A 23468-nucleotide genomic window follows, 5' to 3' on the forward strand; every position below is an offset into this window, starting at 1 on the left:
TTGTTTGATAGATATTTTTAATTTGTGATTTAGTAAGAAACACTATAGCACAGTCTAACTTTATTATAATGAATTAAAATCAACCAGCATTTTGCTATGGAAAAATAGAGAAATATTCCATATAAAGTTAGTAAAAGGATAAATTTAAAAGTGTACATTCTTGTTCATGGAAGCCAATTATAGCAACTTTTGGTTCACACATAAAGCTCAATGTTTGAAATCATTTGCAATTAAAAATTGTAAATTTCCAAATAAACAAAGTTTATAGCCTTACTTACTTTTCTCCTAAAGTTGGAGACATTGCATAGGGTTATTTTATGCTAAGATAATATGGCAAACTCAGTAATGGAATGTTGGACATTGAAGCCTGTACTTTATATGTGTGTGTTTTTTAAAAAATTTACTAACAAATGGAAGTACAATGGCAGACTTAAGTCATCCTACAAACCAATGAAGTCTAATTATGAATTTCTCATTGTGAGCTAGCTAGTAATAATGTAATTAAAATTTGATTTTTGATTTTTTAATTTAATGTTTATTTAAATTAATAAAAATATAGGCTTCGACTTATATATATTCCATTTGTAATATCTGTTAACAACTGGGCAGGACTAGGGCTATATCTGCCTAATAGCTACCATAAGGTTTTTTTTTTTAATTTTGTTTTTGTTTTTGAGACAGGGTCTCACTCTGTTGCCCAGACTAGTTTGCCTCCTGGTTCAAGTGATTCTCATGCCTCAGCCTCCCAAGTAGCTGAAATTACATGGCTGTAATTCCATACCTGGCTAATTTTTGTATTTTTAGTAGAGACAGGGTTTTGTCATGTTGGTCAGGCTGGTCTTGAACTCCTGAGCCCAAGTGATCCACCCACCTTGGCCTCCCAAAATGCTGGGGTTACAGGCATGAGCCAACGCACTCAGCCTTACTGTAAGTTTTAAACTAACAATCCTCTTTCAATTTGTGAACTCTGTTAGTAATGTCACAAAAGGAAAAAAAAATAAGAGAGTAAAATAGCTGGGAGAAAATATTATCCTTCAAGCTAAAAGTATTTAGCCCAGTGATAGTTTGAACTATGGTATCTAAATAAATGGCTTCTTAAGAAATATAATCTGTGACTAAACTGAAATTATTTGGAAGTCTTCACAATTGATTGTATACAAAGTATAAAAATTTAACTTTGAGTGTGAAACAACAAAAATTATGTGCTAAAAAGGATTTTTTTTTCCTCAACAAAGTAAGTAAAATTCCCCAAAAAATGCATCGCAAGAACACACATATACACAGCTTACATAGTATTATGGGGAAATGAAAAAACATATGCTAGGTATACATATTCATAAGAAAGTCACCTTAGCTGAATATATTCAAGAAAGATTTATCTTAAATATTATTTGAAATATAAAACAATTTTTAATTGCATTAACTCCTGTGTTAAATCCACCAGGATTCTTCATCAACAGCTCATGCCTCTGATAGACTAGAAGTGCTGATTTTCTAAACATTAGTTAATTAACTGTTTTTCTCATCAGAAGTATATACTGACCTGTCTCCCTTGAAGAAATAGGTTTTCCCAACGTCCTCCCACCAAATGGCTGAATCAATACCATGAGGGGGAATTCCACTTCCAAGGGTTATCAAGTCATGAGGGTAACCAGGTTGAAGAGTTGTATCCTTGAACACCCAATATTTGTTACCTGTATGAAATAAGTGTAAATGCAGAATATACTAATTTAATGTCAGAAATTAGAATATATCTAATTAACACAATACATTTAAAATTATTATATTAAATATATACTATACATTTAAAATTATACTAAATATATATCATATTAAATCCTTGAAATAAGTTATTAGTTGTCCCATCTGGAATATTAATGTTATCTTTGAAATATCATTCACAAGTGGATATAATGAACACTACTTATTAATATAAAAATATAACCAAAATTTGTGAGTGAATTTAAAAAATAAAATAGATCTACAACTTCACCATAAAGAAACAATTCTAAGTCAAGGATGAAGGATTCTTCCCCTAGGAATTAGAGGTCCTACTTTTTTTCAAGGCTAAATCATTCCTGTATTTTGAGCAACGGGTATGCCCTCAGATTGACTTAGTGATTATAACCTCTACTCGACTGAAACACTTCCTCTGGGCTGGTCCTTTCCTCTGATTATATAAATGTTCACAAGTCTCCCTAGTCTTATATATTCATCCTCCCTTGACCTCATGCCCTCTTCTGTTAACTCTATTCCTGCCTTTAAGAGTGGTAACTGAGGGGAGGAAAATTTTAACTTTAACCATGTTTGGAATTGCTGGAGCATGGCATGATGATACCAAAAAGCAGACAAAAGCAGACAGGCTTTAGTCAGTTGTATTGCTATTTGACAATTCTCTACAGACAGCACATTTCCTCATGCCCTCCCTGTGCCCCTGGCCGACTGCGCCCACCACTTCCCTTTCTGGTATGCCTATCAAGTTTCAGTCCACTAAGCTTTTTGTTCTGGAGTCACCAATGCCCTCCAACTAAACAATTTTCCATCCTTATCTATTGACACAATTGACCACCTTAAGTACTTTCCTCCCTGAGCTGCCAGAAAACCATTTTCTTTTGTTTTGCTTGTTCTCTAGCTGCTCCTTTCTGGGCTTACTGTATTGTACTCAGCCCTTGAATGTTGTTGTTTCTAGGATTATGTTCTCTGCTTTCTTCTCTTCTTATCCTAAATAAGGAAGGGTCACAAACTCAAATAACTACAGGGGCCAGGTTAGGGATGATAGTAGTAGTGCAGTATCTACACTAATATTGAGATATTTCCAAAAAAGTCAGTAAATATCTATTACCCTAAAGGCGTATTTCCCTCCTTCCCCAAGTCCTCTTCTCCTAGGCCTTCTGAATCATTCTATGATCCAGCATCGTCTTGGATCTCTGGCACCTCCTGGGGTTAATGTCTGGCAAAGTAAGGTGTCCCAACGTCCTTTCTACAATATTTCAAAACCACCCATAGATAAGGACTATGATAAACCATAGCTTTCCTGTAATACCTAAGAATATTCAAAAAATTTAAAACATGTGCTCTCTTAACACAAAATAAGCTAACAAAAACCACACATCCTTAGGTTAAACTTAGGAGTTTCTAGTTTGTAACCATGGGTAATCTCATTTACTCCAAGACCTTCTACTAACATTTGATACCATTTGAGTTAAAACAACATTTACTGGGTATCTTCAAGCATCCCAAGTATCATACCAGGTACTCAGGATACTGAAGAGGGTAAGACAGACCTGATTGCTACCCTGATCATCCTACATGACAGCAGAAGAGGCAGATGAAAACCAAATATACACATGGATAATTGTAGTAATTCAAAAACTAGTGAAGGCTAAAACAAAAACAAAAACAGGTTGAGAAAAAAAATAAAGGGAACGTACTTTAAGTAAAAAGGTCAGAAAGACCTCTCTGAAGAAATACAACAAAATCTAAAGAAAGAAAGTAATAAATATGCAAAGAATATTGGGAAGTGCATTCAGAGCAGAGGACAGTTTGGGATGATCAATGAATTGAACGAAGATCTGTAATTTGTAATAAGCAAGGACAAAATCTTTGAAAATGAACATAATGAGTTGAAATCTTATTTAGAATGTACTGGAGGCCATCAAGGAGATGAAATTTGTGTTGGGTTGTGATTGGTTTTATACACTAAAATGATTTTTGGTGAAAAATTCATTATAAAGGGAAGAATGAAAACAAGATGACCCATCAAGAGTCTTTGGCAAGAATTAATTGAATCATTCACTCAATAATTACTCAGTACATGCACCAGGCACTATTGTAGGCACTACAGATAGAGAAGTGAAGCAGAAGGTCAACATCTCTATCTCATGAAACTTAGATATCAGCGAGTGAGTATGGAAACATTGACTTGAATCAAACAGATAAATAAATTAAAACTTCAGAAAGCAAAGTGCTATACAAATAGAGAAAGAAAAAAGGATATTAAGGTGACAGTGATGGGATGGGGCTACTTTGTATTAGACATAGGAAAGATCTCTTTATTCAACTGTGACATACTATTCAAGGGAGCCAGACCACTGAAGATTGTTTGAGGTAAAGGAAACATAAAGAATAAATGTTATAATGGGAAGAAGCTTGTTGTGCGGCTAGAAGAGAGTGTGATAGGAGTGTATAATGATAGAGGTGAGGATCATGTAACCCATGTAGGAGTTGAACTTTATTCTAAATGAAATAGGAAGTCATTGAATAGTTAAATCAAAAAGTTCTTTGATAGTGGTTTGGACCAATACAGCAGAAATAGAGATGGAAAGGATAAAACAAAGTCAGGACATATTTTGGAGATGGAATTGATAGGCATTGCTGAAGGAAATAAGATAAAGATAATATTAAGAATGATATTCAAGATCTAGTTTGTGTAGACAAGTGAATAACAGTGTTATTTAATAAGACAAGACTAAAGGTGAGTGGGAAGTTTAAATCAAGGGTCTGAGATGTCAGTGAGATATCTACATAAAGAAGTCATGTAGACAACCAGGTATGTCACTTTGAAAGTAAGTTTGTAAGACACAAGCCTACACGTGGCATTTAGGATAAATTTAGGACGTGTTGAGATTATCCTGGGAAAAGTAGATACAGAAGATAAAGAGTAACCATAACTGGACTTCTAGTAATCTATGACCATTGGGAATGATCACATAAAGGAAGAGGGAAGAGGAGGCACATGAGGAGAAAGAAAAGGCAGCGTTGAAGACAAAAGCAAAAGAAAACGTCAGAAGCCGAAAAGAAAAAAATGTAGTCATAAATGACTATCTGTGATCCAAATATCTCTTGAAAGCCAACCAGTATCCATAGTTACCTGATGGGATTTTCTACAAAGTTCAAATCTGAACTCATCTGAAAACCTTTCTTATTTTCCCTCTTTGGATAGATGGAATGCTAGTTATTCTGTGGATGACATCAGCAACCTCCTTGTTCATTATTTTCCGTATTTAATGGATCATTAAATACATTCAGCTGATTTCAATTCCTAACTCTCACTTAGAACTGTCCTTTGAAGGTTGTTCTTTTTTACCAATGGTCCTTTCCATCATCCCTTCCATCGTCCCTTCTAAAGGTAATTGCTTTGTCCACAAGCTGTAAAGTAGGTGTCATTGTTCTCCAGATCCACTCTCTATACTATCACTGTAAGACTAGAGCCAGTCAAAATGCTGTGCTGCAGAGTAAGCTATGGAGACATGGCTTCATCTGATAAGCAGAGATCAGCAGAACCATCCATGTTTCTCTCTTGGGAGGATGACCCAGAGAATACTGAGAGATTTTTCCCTCTCAGCAGGAGAAGTTGACTATTTTTATATAATATGAAGCGTGAGAAGCCAATATGGCCAGAGGAAGCAGATATTATAAGGAGGCAGAAACTGAATAAAAGAGATGGACTGAAAGAGAAAAGAGAATGAAAAGAGAAAAGTGATGCAAGGAGCGAAGCTATGAATGGGAGAGGGACCCTGGCTGTCTGAGTTCCTGTTACATACCCACTGCTTACCATAAGTTCCCCATAAGCTCAATTAATCTTACAGGGTTTATTTTTCTTTTAACTGAATGAGACTGATCAACGTAAAATTGTGAACAATCAAATATCATGTAAGTTATTAGGTGCATCTGAGCCCAGGCCTGTTGGCCAGAATCCTGGCTCTAGCCAATGATACCATGCTGTCTTTCAGCCATGAGACTTAAGAGAAACCTGTTTATTTCCTAGCTTACGTTATTTCAACAGTTCCCTTTCTCATTTTATTGTCTCCAGTCAGTCTCCCTTGTAACTGTCCTCCACAAAGTCAACAAAGGGATTTCTTGAAAATTCATACTTGATTTTTGCCTCTCTTTTGTTTAAAATTTTCAGTGTTTTCTCACTGCATTCAGGATAAAACCCAAATTCATTATATGTCATTTCAAGGCTCCTTTCAGTATGGGTGTCTTATCTCATCTACATTCCACTTATCTCCATTTATGGAAAACTAGGATGACACTTTCAAAACTTAGCTTAGCACGATTTCTCTGAAAAACATTTCCCATCTGAGTATGGTGGGCACTTTACATTGTCAAAGTACCAGCATTTACCTTGATCTTATTACTTAGTACATTGTACCCTGATGAATCACAAGCCTGCCACCCACTTTAGAGTGTGAGTAACTTGAGGAAAAACACTACATCGAACACATTATTTTCCTGCAGCACCTCATTTATAGTGCTTGGAAAGTAGGTGCTTAATAAATAGTTACTGAAGGAAAGAACCATGTTTAATATTACACGACTACTCAAATATAGGACCAAAAATCTAACAAAAGGTACAACAAAGGCTACATAAATACCATTGAGGGCATTACTTTGGAATCTTGTTAGTACAGCAGGAAAGAAAAATTTTATGACCACTAGCAAGAGTGAGAAAATATAAGGCATGCTCTGGTATGGTGCTGAAAAATCATTTATTTAAGTGATTATATTTAATCAAGTGTTGGGAAATATGGTCATAAAAATGCAAACTTACTCTCAGCCCTTGTATAATCTGAATATTACACACACACACACACACACACACACCCCTCATCCCAAAGGCCCAGATCACTTCCTTGCCAGAGTCAGTGAGTTGGAAAATCCAGAAAGCTGTTTCATAGCATGCTCTATATTTTAATCTAATCTCTGTAGCATTTAAAATAGAAAGTGTTAAAACAATAGAAAAAAGAGAGAGAAAGGCCTTTTCTGTTGGCATATACCTCAGTGACTTATTGCATCCTTTGCTTTCATCTCCTTTTTAATTAGGAAGGAGTATGCACTTTCAATGCCTCTCATGCTAGCTATTTAGGGTACATCTTGTGTCAGCTCAACTCAGTTGGTTGTCCTTCAAGCAGAAGCACTCTAGTATGCTTTCGATCACTTCCTTTTGCAGCTCCTAAACTTGATTATCATTTGCATGATAATTTCTTCCAGGCTTTTTTCAGTGATGACACTAGGCTCATCAATAACCAGGATGCCCTGGTGCATGCAGCAGGAGAAATGGTTCACAGAAGCTTAGTTTATTGTTGTAGTCCTGGTGTCTCAGTAGAGGATAATGTGTGAAAAAAGAAAAGGAATTACTGTTCTTATAGGAAATTGTTATTATTCTACTTAAAAAACTGTTATTGTTGCTGTTTTTAAAAACTATGCATTGAAAATACTTTCCTGTACTGTTGGTCTAGTATTTTCCATAAATAAAAGGGAGAAATAATCAGTCTTTCACTTTTTAATGATGAAGTCCTTTGTATAAAACAGCTCGATTAGCTTTGTTTTTTTAACCTGCTAGGAAAAATGCACTTATATTCCCTTTATGAAAACAAAGCAGAAGCGCTTATCAGCAAACATTTGCTGTAAAGTTGCATGACGGAATTCCAGTAGTTACTCACACAAAATTAAGAAATACCACCATGCTTGCTGAGTATGTGGCATAAAATTCAAGGAAATAACTCAATAATAATTATGAATGGTAACATTTAATTTTCTGAGTGTTTATTGAGAAAATACAATTATACAGTTACTTTTATATCCTGATGAGTTAAGATTTTCATATGAAAAAACTGAAATGACTTTGTTTCTATTTTTTAGTTTTTCAGTTAAATATGTAAGATTTATATTCAACTCTTTTTACTGTACATATGACAGGTGGTTTTTTAACTACCCTACCATCAGACAGTCTGGTTCTCAAGGAAAATATTGCCTTTTTGGCAGAATCTAAGTATTCCCTGGATTTCAGATGAGGTTGACACATTCTGGAGCAAGTGGAAAAAAACTAGTTCTTACCGACATTGTACTTGGCAGAATGCAGAGGGAAAATATCAACAAGTTAGAATTAAAGACCAAAAGGTTTTATAAACAGAATAGCTTTAAAAATGTTTAGAGTTGGAGAGGACTTTACAGATCATCTACTGCAGTGATTTTTCAATGATATTCGTCTATCCATCCATCTATTCAATGGATGGATGACATTCAATCATCCATTTATTCCATCTATTCATCCATCTATTCTCCTATTCAATGTGTGTTTATTACGAGCCTATTATAGTCTGTCACTCAACTAGGAGCTGCAGAAACACTGATGAAGGCAACACAAAAAGTTCCTGACCTTGTGGAACAGACTAGCAGAGAAGATAGACAGTAAACAAATAATCCCAAAAATAATTTTTAAATTAAATGCTGTTCTTATCAGGAAACATGCAGTATCTAATAACTGCTTTTTTTTTTTTTTTTTTTTTTTCAGAAGGACAATGCTTACTCTGGAGGTTAAGATTTCTACCTGCTTTTTGACCCCCTTGAACTGAGCCACTGTTAATGATGGGAGTGCATTATATTGTTCAGATGTACTGGATCAGAAAAGTGGCTGAGAATCCAGCCTAACGCATTTGCTTATTTTACAGGTCAAAGAAGTGATGTGTCTAAAGCCACACTGCCAGGTGCTAATAGGTTTGTACTGTAGTCCAGGCCTCTTGATTCAGTGCTTATCTTACTATCCAAAATTGACTCTCAGAACAGAATGAGTTCACACTCTGGCTTTCAGAATTGCTAATGATTCCCTTCTTCTTCCCTCCTTTATCAACTAATCACCAAACATTTTCAATGGGAGTGTTTATTAATTAACCCAGTGTATTCAGCTCATGCTTGTTCACTGTATCCTGAGTAGTCAGATATCCTTTGTGCCTTATTACTAAAGAAATTAAAAAACAATCAACTGCATTTTTGTCTCCTCAAAACTATTCATACATTGATATTTTGTGTCTTCTATTACAACAGTGGTCAGTAAACAAGGACCACTAGCTGCCACCTGTTCTTGTAAATAACCCTTTACCAGCAAACAGCCACATCTATTTATTTACATATTGCGTATGGCTGCTTTTACCTTGCAGTGAAAGAGTTTAGTAGTTAATGACAGAGTCCATATGGTCCACAAAGCAGAAAGTATTTACTATGTAGTCTTTTATAGAAAAGATTAGAAAACAAATTCCTTAATGGTTTTTCTTCATAACACAGAAGTCTGTGCATAGAATCGTCAGTAAATATTGTTTATTGGGCTGATTACTGTTCATCATTTATATATTCATTGAGAAAACATTAGGGAATTTAAAAAAAGTGTTATAAAGAATTGATATTTTATTTGTTAGATTATGTTATTTAATGGGGCATTCAATAGCTTTGAAGTCAGAACTAGGCGGTCACAGCTCTACCAATAACCAGCTGTAAGATCCTGGACAAGTCATGAATGTGAGCTTTCTTTTCATAATTTGTACATAGGATGCTAACTTAATGCTCGCTTGGAATTCTGGAAATAGTGAGAGATCAAATACATTCACATTGTATGTGCCTCAGGATGTCCCAATAAATGGTTATAACACAGTATTTCATTGATCAAATTTGCTTATCACCTACTCAAATAAATAAATGATACCAATAATAAACAATTAAGTAACACTAAACTCTTATTTGGGCTCAATATTTGTTTTGATTTCTATATCATTTATAGGTTGGTTGCTCAGGAAATTTGAATAAATGCTCAACTCTTGAGGTCATATGACTTTTTGTTAGCAGCATTTTGTTTTCCAGATTCCACAATATTATCCAGTAAGCAAAGAATTTTGAATGCTTACGCAAGTGTGCTTGCCACTGAGGTGTGCAGCTCAGGTCTTCCTTAGAGAAAGAAACTATCATCAGCTGAGCGCCTTTGGGTCTGATGCACCAATTGGGCCAAGGCTACACTCTTCTTCAGCAGCCTCCCACCAAAGACTGAGCACAGCAGAGTACTAAAGACTGGCCATTTTTGATCTGTATGCAAGTTCTCTAAGAGGCATTCTTTGATCTGAAGCTTGGCATCGGGTTCACCAAGACTTTGTCACCTACTGCTAATCCTGCCTTGTCCCCTTTAATCTTTCATATATTTACCTTCTTCCTCGACAAACCACTCAACCTCCTAACTTGGTCTCAGTGTCTGCTTCCTGGGGAACTCAAAGGGGCACAACAAACAAAGTTGTGTTATAACAGGTTTTGAAAATGAGGAGGCCGGGCGCAGTGGCTCAAGCCTGTAATCCCAGCACTTTGGGAGGCCGAGACGGGCGGATCACGAGGTCAGGAGATGGAGACCATCCTGGCTAACACGGTGAAACCCCGTCTCTACTAAAATACAAAAAAAAAAAAAAAAAAATTAGCCGGGTGAGGTGGCGGGCGCCTGTACTCCCAGCTACTCAGGAGGCTGAGGCAGGAGAATGGCGTGAACCCGGGAGGCGGAGCTTGCAGTGAGCTGAGATCCGGCCACTGCACTCCAGCCTGGGCAACAGAGCCAGACTCCGTCTCAAAAAAAAAATAAAATAAAATAAAAAAAAAAAAGAGGAAAACTTTTAGATACACAAGTAATATTAATAGGAAAATACTGCCGCTTCAAACATAAATGAAAATAGACATAATGAAAATATACTATAGAGTTTTTGAATCATTATAATAAGTAGAGGTATATTAGCAACAAGAGTTTCAAATATTAAACATTTGGACCTATGTTTTAGATGATCATTTCAACATACAACAAAACCACTAATACTAAAATTCTATAAATATTTATAATTCAAAAAATAGCACTATTCGCTTAGTCTAAATCTATTTTCATGTATACCAAGACAACTATCTATAAATTCCTTAATCTAGTATAACTTCTTATATAAAACTTTTCTGTTATATCCTATAAATAAATAAATAATCATTGTATTCACCTATTTATAGAAAATATTTCTTTTAGGTTACTTATTTATTGTACTATGTAAGAAACAATGTATTTCAACCTCAAATGAACTTCATGAATACTCGCTAAACCTTTCAAGAAAAATAATTTGTGAGCAGCATAAAGAAATTGCCGGTTTATGAGTACTCATTTGAAATAACATAACAATTAAATTCATATAAACCATTTCTTAACAAACAGTTCTTTTCTTTGCCATTTTCCAGCACCAAGTATTTTAGACAACTCCTCTCTTTTGATACACATCTTCTGTATGCCATTTTTATTCCCAAATTTTATTGCCGTCCTCTTTTCTGTCTCATATATTTTAGTTTCTATTCCATAAGTGATTTGTGTCTCTTGAAATGAAACTGCTAACCAGGGTAATAAGTATTGCTTAAAGTTGTTAAGTGATAGCAATAATTTGAATTTTGAGACAACTTTTCAACTACTTGATTTTATTTTGACTGTTATGGATTCTGACAACACCAGCATCTTTGTTTTAAAATTTGTTTCCAATTCTTGAAAGAGATTGCACCAGCTCAATTTGCAAGACAGCTTTTTTGATACTATTATCTCATAACCATTCAATCTTACATGCCTAGTAACTGAGAATGTATACCTGGCTTGATTATGTTTCTAAAATGTTACTCTTTATATGGGATATACCTGAGTGATGGAAAGATAGCTAACTAGCACAAAGTGTGGAGTACATTCAGTTGCTGGAAAAAAAAGCATATTACTTCCTTGAGGTGTGTTACATTTTCTACTTCTGGGTCTCTCTAAGTAAAAACAAAAAAACAAAAAACACCTTATGAGCATAAAGGAGAACGACTCAGTGTTACTTACTAAATATCAAATAGAGGAATAAATGGGTCTATTCAGCCATCACAACTGTAAATGGTGCTCAGTGATAGTCACATACACCAAACCATAAAGCTGGCTGACTTTCAGTAAGAAAGGCCTATGGGTTTGTATATCTATAATCTCACTCAACAGCCCTTACAGCAAGCAACTTAATCAGTGAAGGGAGACATTATACACTGGCTTCTTTAAAAAAACATAAACAACAAAAAAATACCCACCCACATACATATGTCTACACATGTGAGGTTGAAAGAAAAAGTATCTAAAATACTTGTCTGCTTACTTGTACCTATAGTCATTTCACAAAAATTTGAGGGATCTGATACAAAATGTGATACAAAGATAAAACATAAATTAAAAACAAAGAAAAATAAGATGAGAAATTACAGAGCAAAAATAAAACACAGATAAACAATATAAAACAACAGTGACAAAAGTATTCAAAATGTGGGCATCAAAATTTTTTGGTAGTTATTTCCAAGATAAACACTTAGGAGAGAATACTTTATAATCACTATAAGTTGTAGCATCTAAAATTAAATTGAGATCATAGAGTATTTATAATATTTCTTCAGTAAGTGTATGAGTTATTTACTAAGACTTAATTGATTAAATTTTCTTTCTACTATTGTCAATAACACTAAAACTTTAACCTAGAGGGGAAAGTTGCTGCGGAATGAATGCATCTCAGCTATGAGGGTTCATTGCACTTGATTACCAACGGACTCAACTAAGAAACTAAAACTGAAATAGTACTAATTTGGATATTCATAATTAACATGCTCTGGAATAATGAAGGAATCAAATTGTACTACCTATGTCATCAGTATATTTAAATGTATGAAATATTTGCATAATCTATTCCAACATAAATTTATGTGCTTAGTAAAGCTTCTTGTTAAAAAAAAAAAAACAGTCTTATTGTGGTATAACTGACATTCAGTAAATTTAATGTGTATAATTTAGTAAGTTTTGACATGTACATACCTATCAAAGTATTGACATAATCAAGAAAATGATCATTTCATCATTCTGAGCAGTTTTCTTCATGCCCAACTCTTGCCTTCCCCAGGGAACCAATGAAGCACTTTTTATCACTATACGTCAGTTTGTATTTTCTAAAATTTAACACAAATGCTATAATATAGTATGTACTCTTGTTTTGTCTCAATTATTTCACTCAGCAAAATTATTTTGAGCTTCATCCATTTTGTAATGTGAATCAGTATTTCATTCCTTTTTATTGCTGAATATTCTTTCATTATATGGATATATCACAGTTTATTCATTTACCTGTTGAGAATATCTGAATGATTTCCAGTTTTGCGTTATCACAAATATGATTACACATGTTTTCATTTTTCTTGGGAAAATACCAAGGGGTAAAATGACTGGATTATACAGTAGCTGTGCATTTTACTTTTAAAGAAAACTGCCAAAATGTTTTCCAGAGTATACAATTTTACTTTCTATTAGCAATATATGACAGTTACAGTTCCATCATAATCCTGCCAACACTTAGTATGGTCAGTCTTTTATATGTTAGTCATTCTATCAGGTTTGTAATGGCATTTCATTGTGGTTTTAATTTACATTTCCCTAATGACTAATAATGTAAAGCATCTTTTCATGAGCTCATTTGACATCCATCTATGATCCTTGGTAAAGCTTCTGTTCAACACTTTTTGCTCACTTTTATTGAGTTGTTTGTTTTCTTTGTATTGAGTTTTGAGTGTTCTTTATATATTGTGAATAAAAATCCTTCATCATATACTTGGCTTACACTTGCACTGAATGAAGCCTAATCTGAGGCTTTTTATTCCCTTAAAAGTGTCTTTGAAGATAATAATTTTTAAATTAAGTCTGATATATCAATTTTTCTTTTACAAATTATGATTTTGCATAATATCTAAGAAAGTTTTGCACAGATCAAGGTCACAAACTTTTGTATCCTATGTTTTATCTAGAAGTTTTATAGATTCAGCCCTCACATTTAGGTTAGGACCATATTTTCGTATAGTACAGGATGTGAATCGGAGGTTTGTTTTTTTTTTTTTTTTTTACATGTATCTTTGTCAAAAATTACTTGTCCATATATGTTTTCAGTCTTGATTATTATAGCTTTAAAATAAGACTTGAAATCAGGTAGTATTTTCCTTTTTCTTTCTTTTTTTTTTGAGACAGAGTCTTGCTCTATCACTCAGGCTGGAGTGCAGGGGCATGATCTCGGCTTACTGCAACCTCTGCCTCCTGGGATCAAGAGATTCTCTTGTCTCAGCCTCCCGAGTGGCTGGAATTGCAGAAGCCTGACACCACACCTGGCTAATTTTTATATTTTTAGTAGAGTTAGGATTTCACCATGTTGGCCAGGCTGGTCTTGCACTCCTGACCTCAAGTGATCCGCTTGACTCCCCCTCCCAAAGTACTGGGATTACAGGTGTGAGCCACCTTACCTGGCCAAAATCAAGTAGTATTTCCAAAGTGGTTTTGTCTATAATAGGCCTTTTGTATTTGTATATATGAATCTTAGAATCAGCTTGACCATTACTACAAAAGTGCCTGCAAGTATTTTGATTGGAATTGCACTGAATGTCAACATAAATCTGGTGATAAATGTCATTGTAATAATACTGAGCCCTCTGACCCATGAATGAGACATATCTGTCCAGTTATTTAGACCTCTTTACTTTCATTTAGCGGTGTTTTGTTGTTTTCAATGTAGAGGTCATGTACATTTTTTTGCAGATTGATTCCTCAGTATTTGGTGTTTTCGAATGCAATTGTAAATGGCTTTTTATTTTAAAATTTCAATTCCTGATTGTTCTTTGTTAGTATCTGATGGGAGATAATTCTTCATAGGTCTTGTGCTTTTCAGTTTGTCTTGAGAGCAGAGGCACTGACTGCCCTTGTTCTAGAATCCATTTCCAGTGATATTTGTAGAGCCAACCATCTTGGATTATAGATATGGTGTCTCCCTTCACCGCAAAGGAAAGGTTTGTTTACTGTCCAGTATAATAAAGAAAATATCTCCTTTCAGTGAAAAATTTGGGCAGGCTTGTTGCTAATTATAGAAAATTTAGGTACTTTAATTCATGGTTTCTTTCCTGCAATGAGACTACTTTCATGTAAGGTGTCACCTTTTAGTATCACACTTTTAAAACTGAGGTTTAGGGAACAAGTACAGATGACTATACTATGGCTACTGCTTTTGATTTCCATCCTTTTCTCTGACTCAGGAATCTCATGTCTCTTGTCAACATCCATGAACATGAGGCAGGCTAACAGGTTTTTATTAGCTTACAAATAAGATAAAATCTCAGATCCTTTATAGTTCTTGAAAATATACAGAAATACAATTAAATGTTTATTAATGTTCTTGCATCTTGTAACTTTGAGAGACTCACTTATCAATTCTGAAAGCTTTTTGGTTGACTGCAATCCTCTCTCTTTCTACACAGACAATTACATCCATGGATACAGTTTTACTTCTGTTTCATATCAATCATGTTGTCTATAAATACGGCTTTGTTTCTTTCTTTCCAATCTAAATTATTTTTATTTATTTCACTAGATAAAACTTGTTACAATGTTGAACAGACCTGATAGAAACATCCTTGTCTTGTTCCTGATCTTCTGGGGTATGCAAGATACTGTGAATTTTACCTTTTGGGTCACTATCTCTGTATCCCTATAAATATTCTTGAGCTGTGTTCTAGGAATGTTATTTGGAAACCATTTGATGGCTTCAGGTCTTACTTTGAAGGTTTGTTAAGTAGAATCCAAGCAGGGATATTTCTAGGATAATTATTCTGCATAACTGAGGTAAGGCCCTTTTCAATACTCGATCCAATGCCTATGAACAGGTGGTTGGGGGCAGCAGTTGCTATGGCCCTCTGTGAGTGTCAGGCCCTGCTCCTTTTATTCCCACTAGTTGGTTCCTTTTCTAGATTTGAGTAGTTTCCTTACAGACATGAGTTGACCAATAATCTCTCCAATATGTATGGGAGTCCATCTGCTAATCTCTGGGCTCTCTTGTGTAGCTCTCTCCTCTATGTTACTTTCTCCTGTGCACTGAAGCCACCTTGTTCTCCCTGAACTCCTAGCTCTGTCTCTTCAACTGAGGAAGTCTTTTGAGCTCTGCCTGGGTTCCCCTACCTTGTGCCACAGCCTGTAAATTATTCAGATGGGAAGCTATGGCAATTTCAGGGCTCATCTCCCTTTATTTCCTGACTCTCAGGATTCAGTGTCCTCTGTTTCTTGATACACAGTGTCTTTGAAAATAATTTTTTAATATAATGTCAATTTTTTATTTGTTTCAGGAAGAAAAATAAATCTGATCCCCATTATTACCTCTTGGTTGGAGGCAGAATCTACCATTATAGTATACTATCATGTAATATATTACATTACATTCTGATATACCATACTTTAACATACCAAAAAGCAGTAAGATTATGTTCAAAATATAGAATTGGACACATATATAAAGGACAAGTTTTATGTTTTCATAATTTATATACTGACAACTCCCACTTCATATAATGTACATGTGCACATATAATTTTGCCCAAGTTCAAAAAATATCTAAATTATACCGAAATATAAATATTTATTTATTTATTTATTTATTTGTTGAGACAGAGTCTCGCTCCATTGCCCAGGCTGGAGTGCAGTGGCACAATCTCGGCTCACTGCAAGCTCCGCCTCCCGGGTTCACGCCATTCTCCTGTCTCAGCCTCTCGAGTAGCTGGGACTACAGGCACCTGCCACCATGCCCGGCTAATTTTTGTATTTTTAATAGAGATAGGGTTTCACCATGTTAGCCAGGATGGTCTCGATCTCCTGACCTCGTGATCTGCCAGCCTTGGCCTCCCAAAGTGCTGGGATTACAGGTGTGAGCCACCGCACCCAGTCAAAATATAAATTTTTAATTGTATCTAATGGCTTCTCATTCTTCTTAAGATTTATAAAAGTTCAAATAAACAACACATGTTATATTTATGTTTATATTACTAACACAATAGCTGTACTTTATAACTAAACACTCATTTATACATATAGTTGAATCCACATCTTCAAATTCTAATGCAAAATGAAAACAAGGTTAATACCAAATACCTTTAGGAAATACATAGTTAAATACATTTATATCCAAACATGGACTTTAGTTAAATAGGGGAATAAAAGATGAAGCTATTCAAATACATAATAATTGTCTAGTATAGATTAGAAGAAGAAAAAAAACATAAAAGATGATCTCTGTAAAGAGAGAAGAAGAAAACAAAGAGAAATAATGTAAGGCAAAGAGGCTAAATAAAAGAGTAAATTAAAGAAGAATAACATCTAAATCATTAGTAACAAGAGTCTAATATGGCTGGTATAGGTTGAGACCAACTTGTACAAGGCTATAAGTACAGGTTGGGGCTTGAATGTTATTCTTGGTTCATTCAATCAATCTTTATTGAGTGTTTACTATATTCCAGGTATTGTTTAAGATAACAAACTATGACCACAGCCTGCCTCTGTATGGGCCATGGTCTAAGAATACTTTTTACATTTTTAAAGTTAGAACACAACACATACAAAAACAAAGAAAGGCATATAATAGAGACCATATGGGCTGCAAAACCTAAAATATTAACTATTTTGTCATTACAGAAAAAGTCTGTCAAAGCCCAGTTTAAGATATTAGGGATAAAACAGCGTAAAAGAAAAAAACAAAAAAGAATGCCTTGCCTTTATGGGATATTCTAGTGGGAAGGATACAGATAAACAATTAAAATATATGGTTGGTCAGATGGTACATGCACAAGTTATGCGGGGAAGGGGATCAACTGTTAGCAAAGGGGCAGAGATTGCCTCATGGCCCATAGAGCAAAATGGAGTGACCACGTGGGATAAGGAATGATGTGGTTATCTGATCTTTTGAGGATGATAAGGGCTATAAAGAGATAGCGTCAAGGAGAAATATTTTGATCGTGATTGCTGTAGTGACGGTAGTGGAGGGGGTCATTTCACTTCAGAAGCCCAGGGCGCTAGGACTCTCACTCCTCTCCTGCCAGTCATGGGGTAGAGACTAGGGAAGAGTGTGGTTTCACTGGCAATACCCAGAACTTCTGACTCTTTCTAGATAATCAATGCTTTATTGAGCGGGAGAGCTACAGGTCATAGCTGGGCTTTGAGAGGGTTTATTTGACGGTAAGAGTAAACTGGAGGAAAGAGTCACCAAGCAGGATCCTCAAAGTGACAAAATTTATAACAGCAGGCATTTCCTGAGGTTGACAATGTACTAGAAGAGACCACTGATAAGCACAACATTCTGGCGGTTAGATAAGTCTGGGACAAAAGATGAAATTATTGCTGTTGTAAGCACCATAGTATAACAAACACCATACTGAATCAAATCAGTATTCAGTGATATTTTATTGAAATGTTTATTGAGCACCTACTATGCACCCAAAACTTTTAGGAACTGAAAATAAAATGATATGCAGGAAAATATAAACAAGTTCCATCTCTCATGAAATTTCCATCTGAATGCTGTGGGTAATTTCAATTTTTTTACAAATACTTTGTGCAACTTAGAAGATACTACTTACATAGGGTGGGCAGGGAGGGCACTGGGGGACATACCTTTTATGCTGGCTGTTGAAAGATGAAAAGGAGCTAGCCACAGGGTAAGGAGCAGGGAAGCGAATAAAAGTGAGAAGCCCCCGAGGCAATAAAGAGCTGTCAGAACATGAATTGATGACTGTGGCAATTTCGCCTCAGGCAGTTTTGTCAGAGAGCACTACTGGTTCTGTGAGGAGGCAGGGCCTCCTGGGATAGTCCCCAAGTGGAAGGCTAGTCGGAACTGAACCTGCCCTTCTTTTTGTTGCTCCTACTCATGGGACCCAGGAAGGGTGTAGGAGAGAGGAATTTCCCTCGAATATCATGTCGCTAAGATTCACAGCCTTTAGGTGGTATCCTTACTTCGTCCACTGTGGTGCGGTGCACGCACACTTTTTTATATGCTTATTACAGACAGCAGGAGGGCAAGAAAATTAATAGCAATCTTACGAACAGCAGCAGCAATAGTTGGCATTTATTGAGGGTTTATACATGCCAGGTACTTTACATGTAGTAATTAATTTAGTTCTCAAAATCATTCTGAGATGGGGAATAATACAAACTCCATTTTTCAGATGGGGAAACTAAGGCAAAGAGAATTGAGTAGCTTGTTCAGTTCATACATCTAGTAAGTATTCGAGGTTGGCAACATGGCCATAGAATTCTCAGGTTCTTACAGTTAACGTACTAAACTGCCTCTTTTCTTGAGGAACAATCTGTAAAGATAAAGTCCAGGTATATACTTTCATTTTATAGAGGTAGTTTGAGCCTCACTTTAAATATTACAAGTATTTCCCAAATCCCATATTTTCATTACCCTCATCATTACTATTAATTATTTTAGTTTGATTCTGCGAATAATTGCTTTTTGAGGGATTAAGATCCCCCTTTTCCTTTCCTCAATCTCTATTTCTGTATAAGCTTATTTTCAGGCCTTTAGGCTCTTGGGTAATATGTTCAATCATAAACTTTTACACTCTAGTTCTCCTCAGCTTCAGCTCAAATACATTCTCTTCACAATTCCCTCAGTCCTCCAACTCAATCTGCCTCTTGTCCCTGTGTTTTCCTCCACAGATATAAGATTTGTGGTTTTGACTATTAACTCGTTTTGAGAATAAAATAATAGGCAGTTGCCTAAGTTCACTTCGTCAGGTAATCTCACTTTTGCAAGCCAGGCAGTTGGTAGTACTTGTGAGATTAAAATTTGGCACTCAGATAAATAACAGACCATAAATTTCATGATACTGATAACTGGATAATTCTGTTTTCCTTACCTTTATTTCTTAGTTTACTAGACTCTGTTTAAATAAACTGATTAAATCAAGCAAATTTTCAGAGATTATGTATGAAAATAGGAGTGTAATAGATTTGAAGGCCTAAAACCAGCAAGCAACTCCAAATACTCCAAACAAACAAACAAACAAACAAACAAACAAACCTTTAGTCAGTGCAGAAATGGCTATTTATGTATTAATGTTTTTGGTACTTTTAAGTCAAATCTAAAAGTTCTAAGAGAAAGAATATCTCTGAAATCTGACATGAGAATACCATATGAGAACAAATAAAATAAAAATTGAAAATTATCTGTATTTCATTTATATTTCTAGTCAACATAGCTTATTTCATTAAATTCATTAGCTATATAATCTCATTTCATCACTTTTGTGTGCACCACAGGGCTCTAGACAAAATGATTAAAATACAACATAGCCAGATATGGAAAACATCCTTACCTTTGAAGAACACAAAATTCCCGTCGCTATTTTCATAAACTGCATCGATACTAGGAGGCAGGCCCCGCCAGAAGTAAGTAATTTGCATTGGGTATCCATCCATCACCCTGTTGTTTCTCACTCGCCAAAACCACTGGTCCTGCAAACCAAGCAAAGGCATCTCTCAACAATATATGTAGGCCTCCCTGGTATTTCACGGTGCAATGGCTGGATGCTTTTTAAGTCAAGTTGGTTTCCTTATTATTGTCTTACATTAAATCAGTCAGAGAAAGAGCTAAACAACTTGACCACAATGATCACAAAATCTTTTGTAGTGAACTCCTTAATGTCTAAGCCATACAGTGTAATTAAAAACATAATGTCAACATACTGAATCTTGTCATTTTGCATTTTCTCCAGGGCTTTCTAGATGGAGGTAGCACAGACAAATCCCTGCCAGATTTGTGGATATGTCAGTTTCTTGAATATGAGAGCAGCGCTAGGGCCACGCATGCTTCCTAACATTTTTAGATATATGCAAGATCTCCATACCTACCATGTTGAGGATGAAATATCTGTCTGTATGCCCGTTATGTCTATTGTCTCATATAGTTATAAAGTAGAGCCCTCTTTCATCATTAAACATATTTTTGGCTGATAACTTTACTCAAGAAAAATAGGCAAAATTATTTTCAAAAAATAAATCATCACGGAAGATTCTAGTCTGGGTTAATTGCCCTTCCTATCTGCTCTGGTAATACCCTGTACTTCACCCAATCATAGCACAGGTCATTTTACAGGAAAAGTGTCTATTCATTCTTACCGCTAGTGAAGAACACATGGCTTGACCCACAGCAGGTTTTTATAAAGTTGTTGAATTAATAATTGGCTTAGACACAATATGTTTCACCATAATATTTACTAAGGGCAAAAAATCCCGAAAAACAAAAACAAACCCTTCAAACCCAAAAAAAGATACATCTGATGACATTAGTAGTTTTCTATTTAAAATCTGAAAATAAATGAAAGACGACTCAGTGTTTTAATATTTAAAAACTAAGTGTATTTTAAAAATTGATTTTAATACAATTAAAATTTCACTTTATTTTAAATTTCTGTACGTATAAGCAATATTTCACTTGGATGTTAAGTATATCCACTATTTAGACGAGTATATATCACAAAAATACTTCCATTTTAATTCTCTTTCTTTCTTGCTCTTTTCATACAACTTATATATTATATAAGTGATTTATTTTAGGACCTTCTCATGCTTTTGGTTAACAATATGTTAGCCTGACCAAACTTTCTAGGATTTATCAGTTACTCATACACACACACACACACACACACACACACACACACACACACACAATCTACTGAGGATTCTTGGACTTCAGTTAACATGATAACAATGAACTTTCTTTCACCCAAATGAATCTGAATATGAAAACTGTCTTAAAAGCCTTTAATAGTTGTACTTTGTTCTAGTTATCATGTACTGTCTTCTCTACCAACTTCTGTAATTTTTTTAAAAACGAGGAAATAGCTTAATTAATGGCTCTAAGCTCATATGCAATTCTTGTTCTGTTGCCTAACAACTGTGTCACTTTGGTCAATATACTAGTCACTAAGTTAGCACAAATTAATATCTAATTTATAGCATGATTACTGTATAACATACAAAGAACTTTCTGAGAACCTGGCACAGACTAGTACCAACATTTTTGGTTGTTGTTATTGTTAAAATTATATTGAAACAAGTTATCTACTTTCCCTGTTCATATCCCTGTTTACAGTTTTGACACTTGTTCATTGTTTCCTCTTTGGATGTCAGCTATACTATAGTTCCAGCCACGTATCTCATTCCAATCAATTTGTAAAAAATGTTTTTCACCTTTTCTTGATAATTTTCATGGTGCTAGGTGGCCTGTATTAATAATGTTTTGATCCATATGCAGTAGATAAAAGAAACAGATTTTCAAATACAATTTCATATACAGATTGATTCAGAGAAATATACAGGGGCACGAAAATAAAGAGTTCACTGCAAATAAAATATAAGTCAGTGATATTCTAATCACTTAAAAGAAAAATCATAATTTTTGTTTAGATATAACAAGGGCTTCTAACGGGGTGTTTAAACCATGCCAATCTCCAAATAAAGTGTTCTTAAATTATTGTAATATATATGCCAAAATAATTAGTAGAAATGAATAAACAAATGGATTCTGATAAAGAAATAATGACCATGACTATCTATGAAACAATGAAACAGAAAGCTCTCCAAGCTGAAGAATGGGAGGAAATCTAGTGAAAAAACCTGGACTACATTCCAATTTTTCCCACAAAAGCCCTTCCCATTGCTATAATCTCACCACATATGGAGCCGGGCCAGTGGCTCTATGGAACAGACACGTGTTGCAGTCTGCAGACAGAAGTACAACCCCAACTTGCCACTAATAAGGGGAGAAATGCAAGTTCTGTCTCAAGATAAACATAGTCAATTTGCAAAAATTCAGAAGGTCATGTGAAACTGCAGATGAATTCCACTGGTTTTTGTTGACAGCAGCCTTGGCAGAGAGTCATATAAATTATAGATATTCAGGTTCTGCCTCTATTCAACTTATCTGCAGTTTAGCAGAGAGCAATAGTACAAATAATTTAGAAAGCATCTGTCACAGTGGATGTAAACTCATGCCATGGTTACTATAGACTGCCATTTCAGAAATAGGGTTTGTGAACAATTCATGGAGAAAGGATGCTTAAAATGCTATTTAGGTCTCTGTGCAAATTTTCCTTATAAGTGAGACATCCCCTGATGATGCTGTCTAAAACTGAAGTCCCTCACTGCACTCATACAGGTCTGCTGGATACCTTCACCTCCCTTTCCTGTTGTATTTTCCTTCACTGCATTTATAGTCGTTTTATACAATACTTGTTTTACTAATTTATTGTTCATTCTCTCTCCACTAAATATATAAGCTCCCTGATGGCAAGAATGTTGGTCTTTTGTTTACATATAGTCCCCTATTTCCAGAAAAGGACCTTACACATAATAGGTGCACAATAAATATTTCTTTAAAGAAAACAAAATGTGAAGAGAAAAGAGCAAAGTAAAAGTAATGATCCTTTTAGAAGTCAATGTTTTAAAATTACATCTCAGTTTTTTTCCCTGTTGTGGTTAAGATGTTTCCTTATTAAAAAATTATAAAAGCTATAAAGGGGTCACATGAACATAAAAATTCTATTTGAATAGGTAGATGTTTAGTACATATTCTGTTTTCTAGAAAAGTATGATATTTAAAGGTCTTTGAACAATAAAGAAAAAAATACATTTGGTTTCACCCTTCTAAACAAGATAAGTTTGGTTTTATGGGGAGGGAAAGAAAGAACCCTTATGGAGCTCTAAATCTGCTATTTGTATGTTGCCTTAAGCTTCTTATCTCCTTCCCTCCTTCCTCCTTCCCTCTCTCCCTTCCTCTTTT

At 35.0% G+C, this 23468-nt stretch overlaps 1 protein-coding gene across 1 annotated transcript in view; it reads right to left on the reverse strand.

Annotated features, from left to right (window-relative positions):
• The window catches only part of MMP16 (matrix metallopeptidase 16), a 287196-nt gene that overhangs the window by 17162 nt on the left and 246566 nt on the right, over positions 1–23468 (reverse strand). The window contains exons 7-8 of the mRNA XM_025394261.1: positions 20002–20140; positions 1544–1694 (exon numbers count right to left, since the gene is read on the reverse strand). Coding sequence (XP_025250046.1) covers positions 1544–1694; positions 20002–20140 — 290 coding nt within the window. The remainder of the gene's footprint in view (positions 1–1543; positions 1695–20001; positions 20141–23468) is intronic.

The sequence above is a fragment of the Theropithecus gelada genome, chromosome 8 (assembly GCF_003255815.1).
Source record: "Theropithecus gelada isolate Dixy chromosome 8, Tgel_1.0, whole genome shotgun sequence".
In the NCBI taxonomy this organism is placed as follows: Eukaryota; Metazoa; Chordata; class Mammalia; order Primates; family Cercopithecidae; genus Theropithecus; species Theropithecus gelada.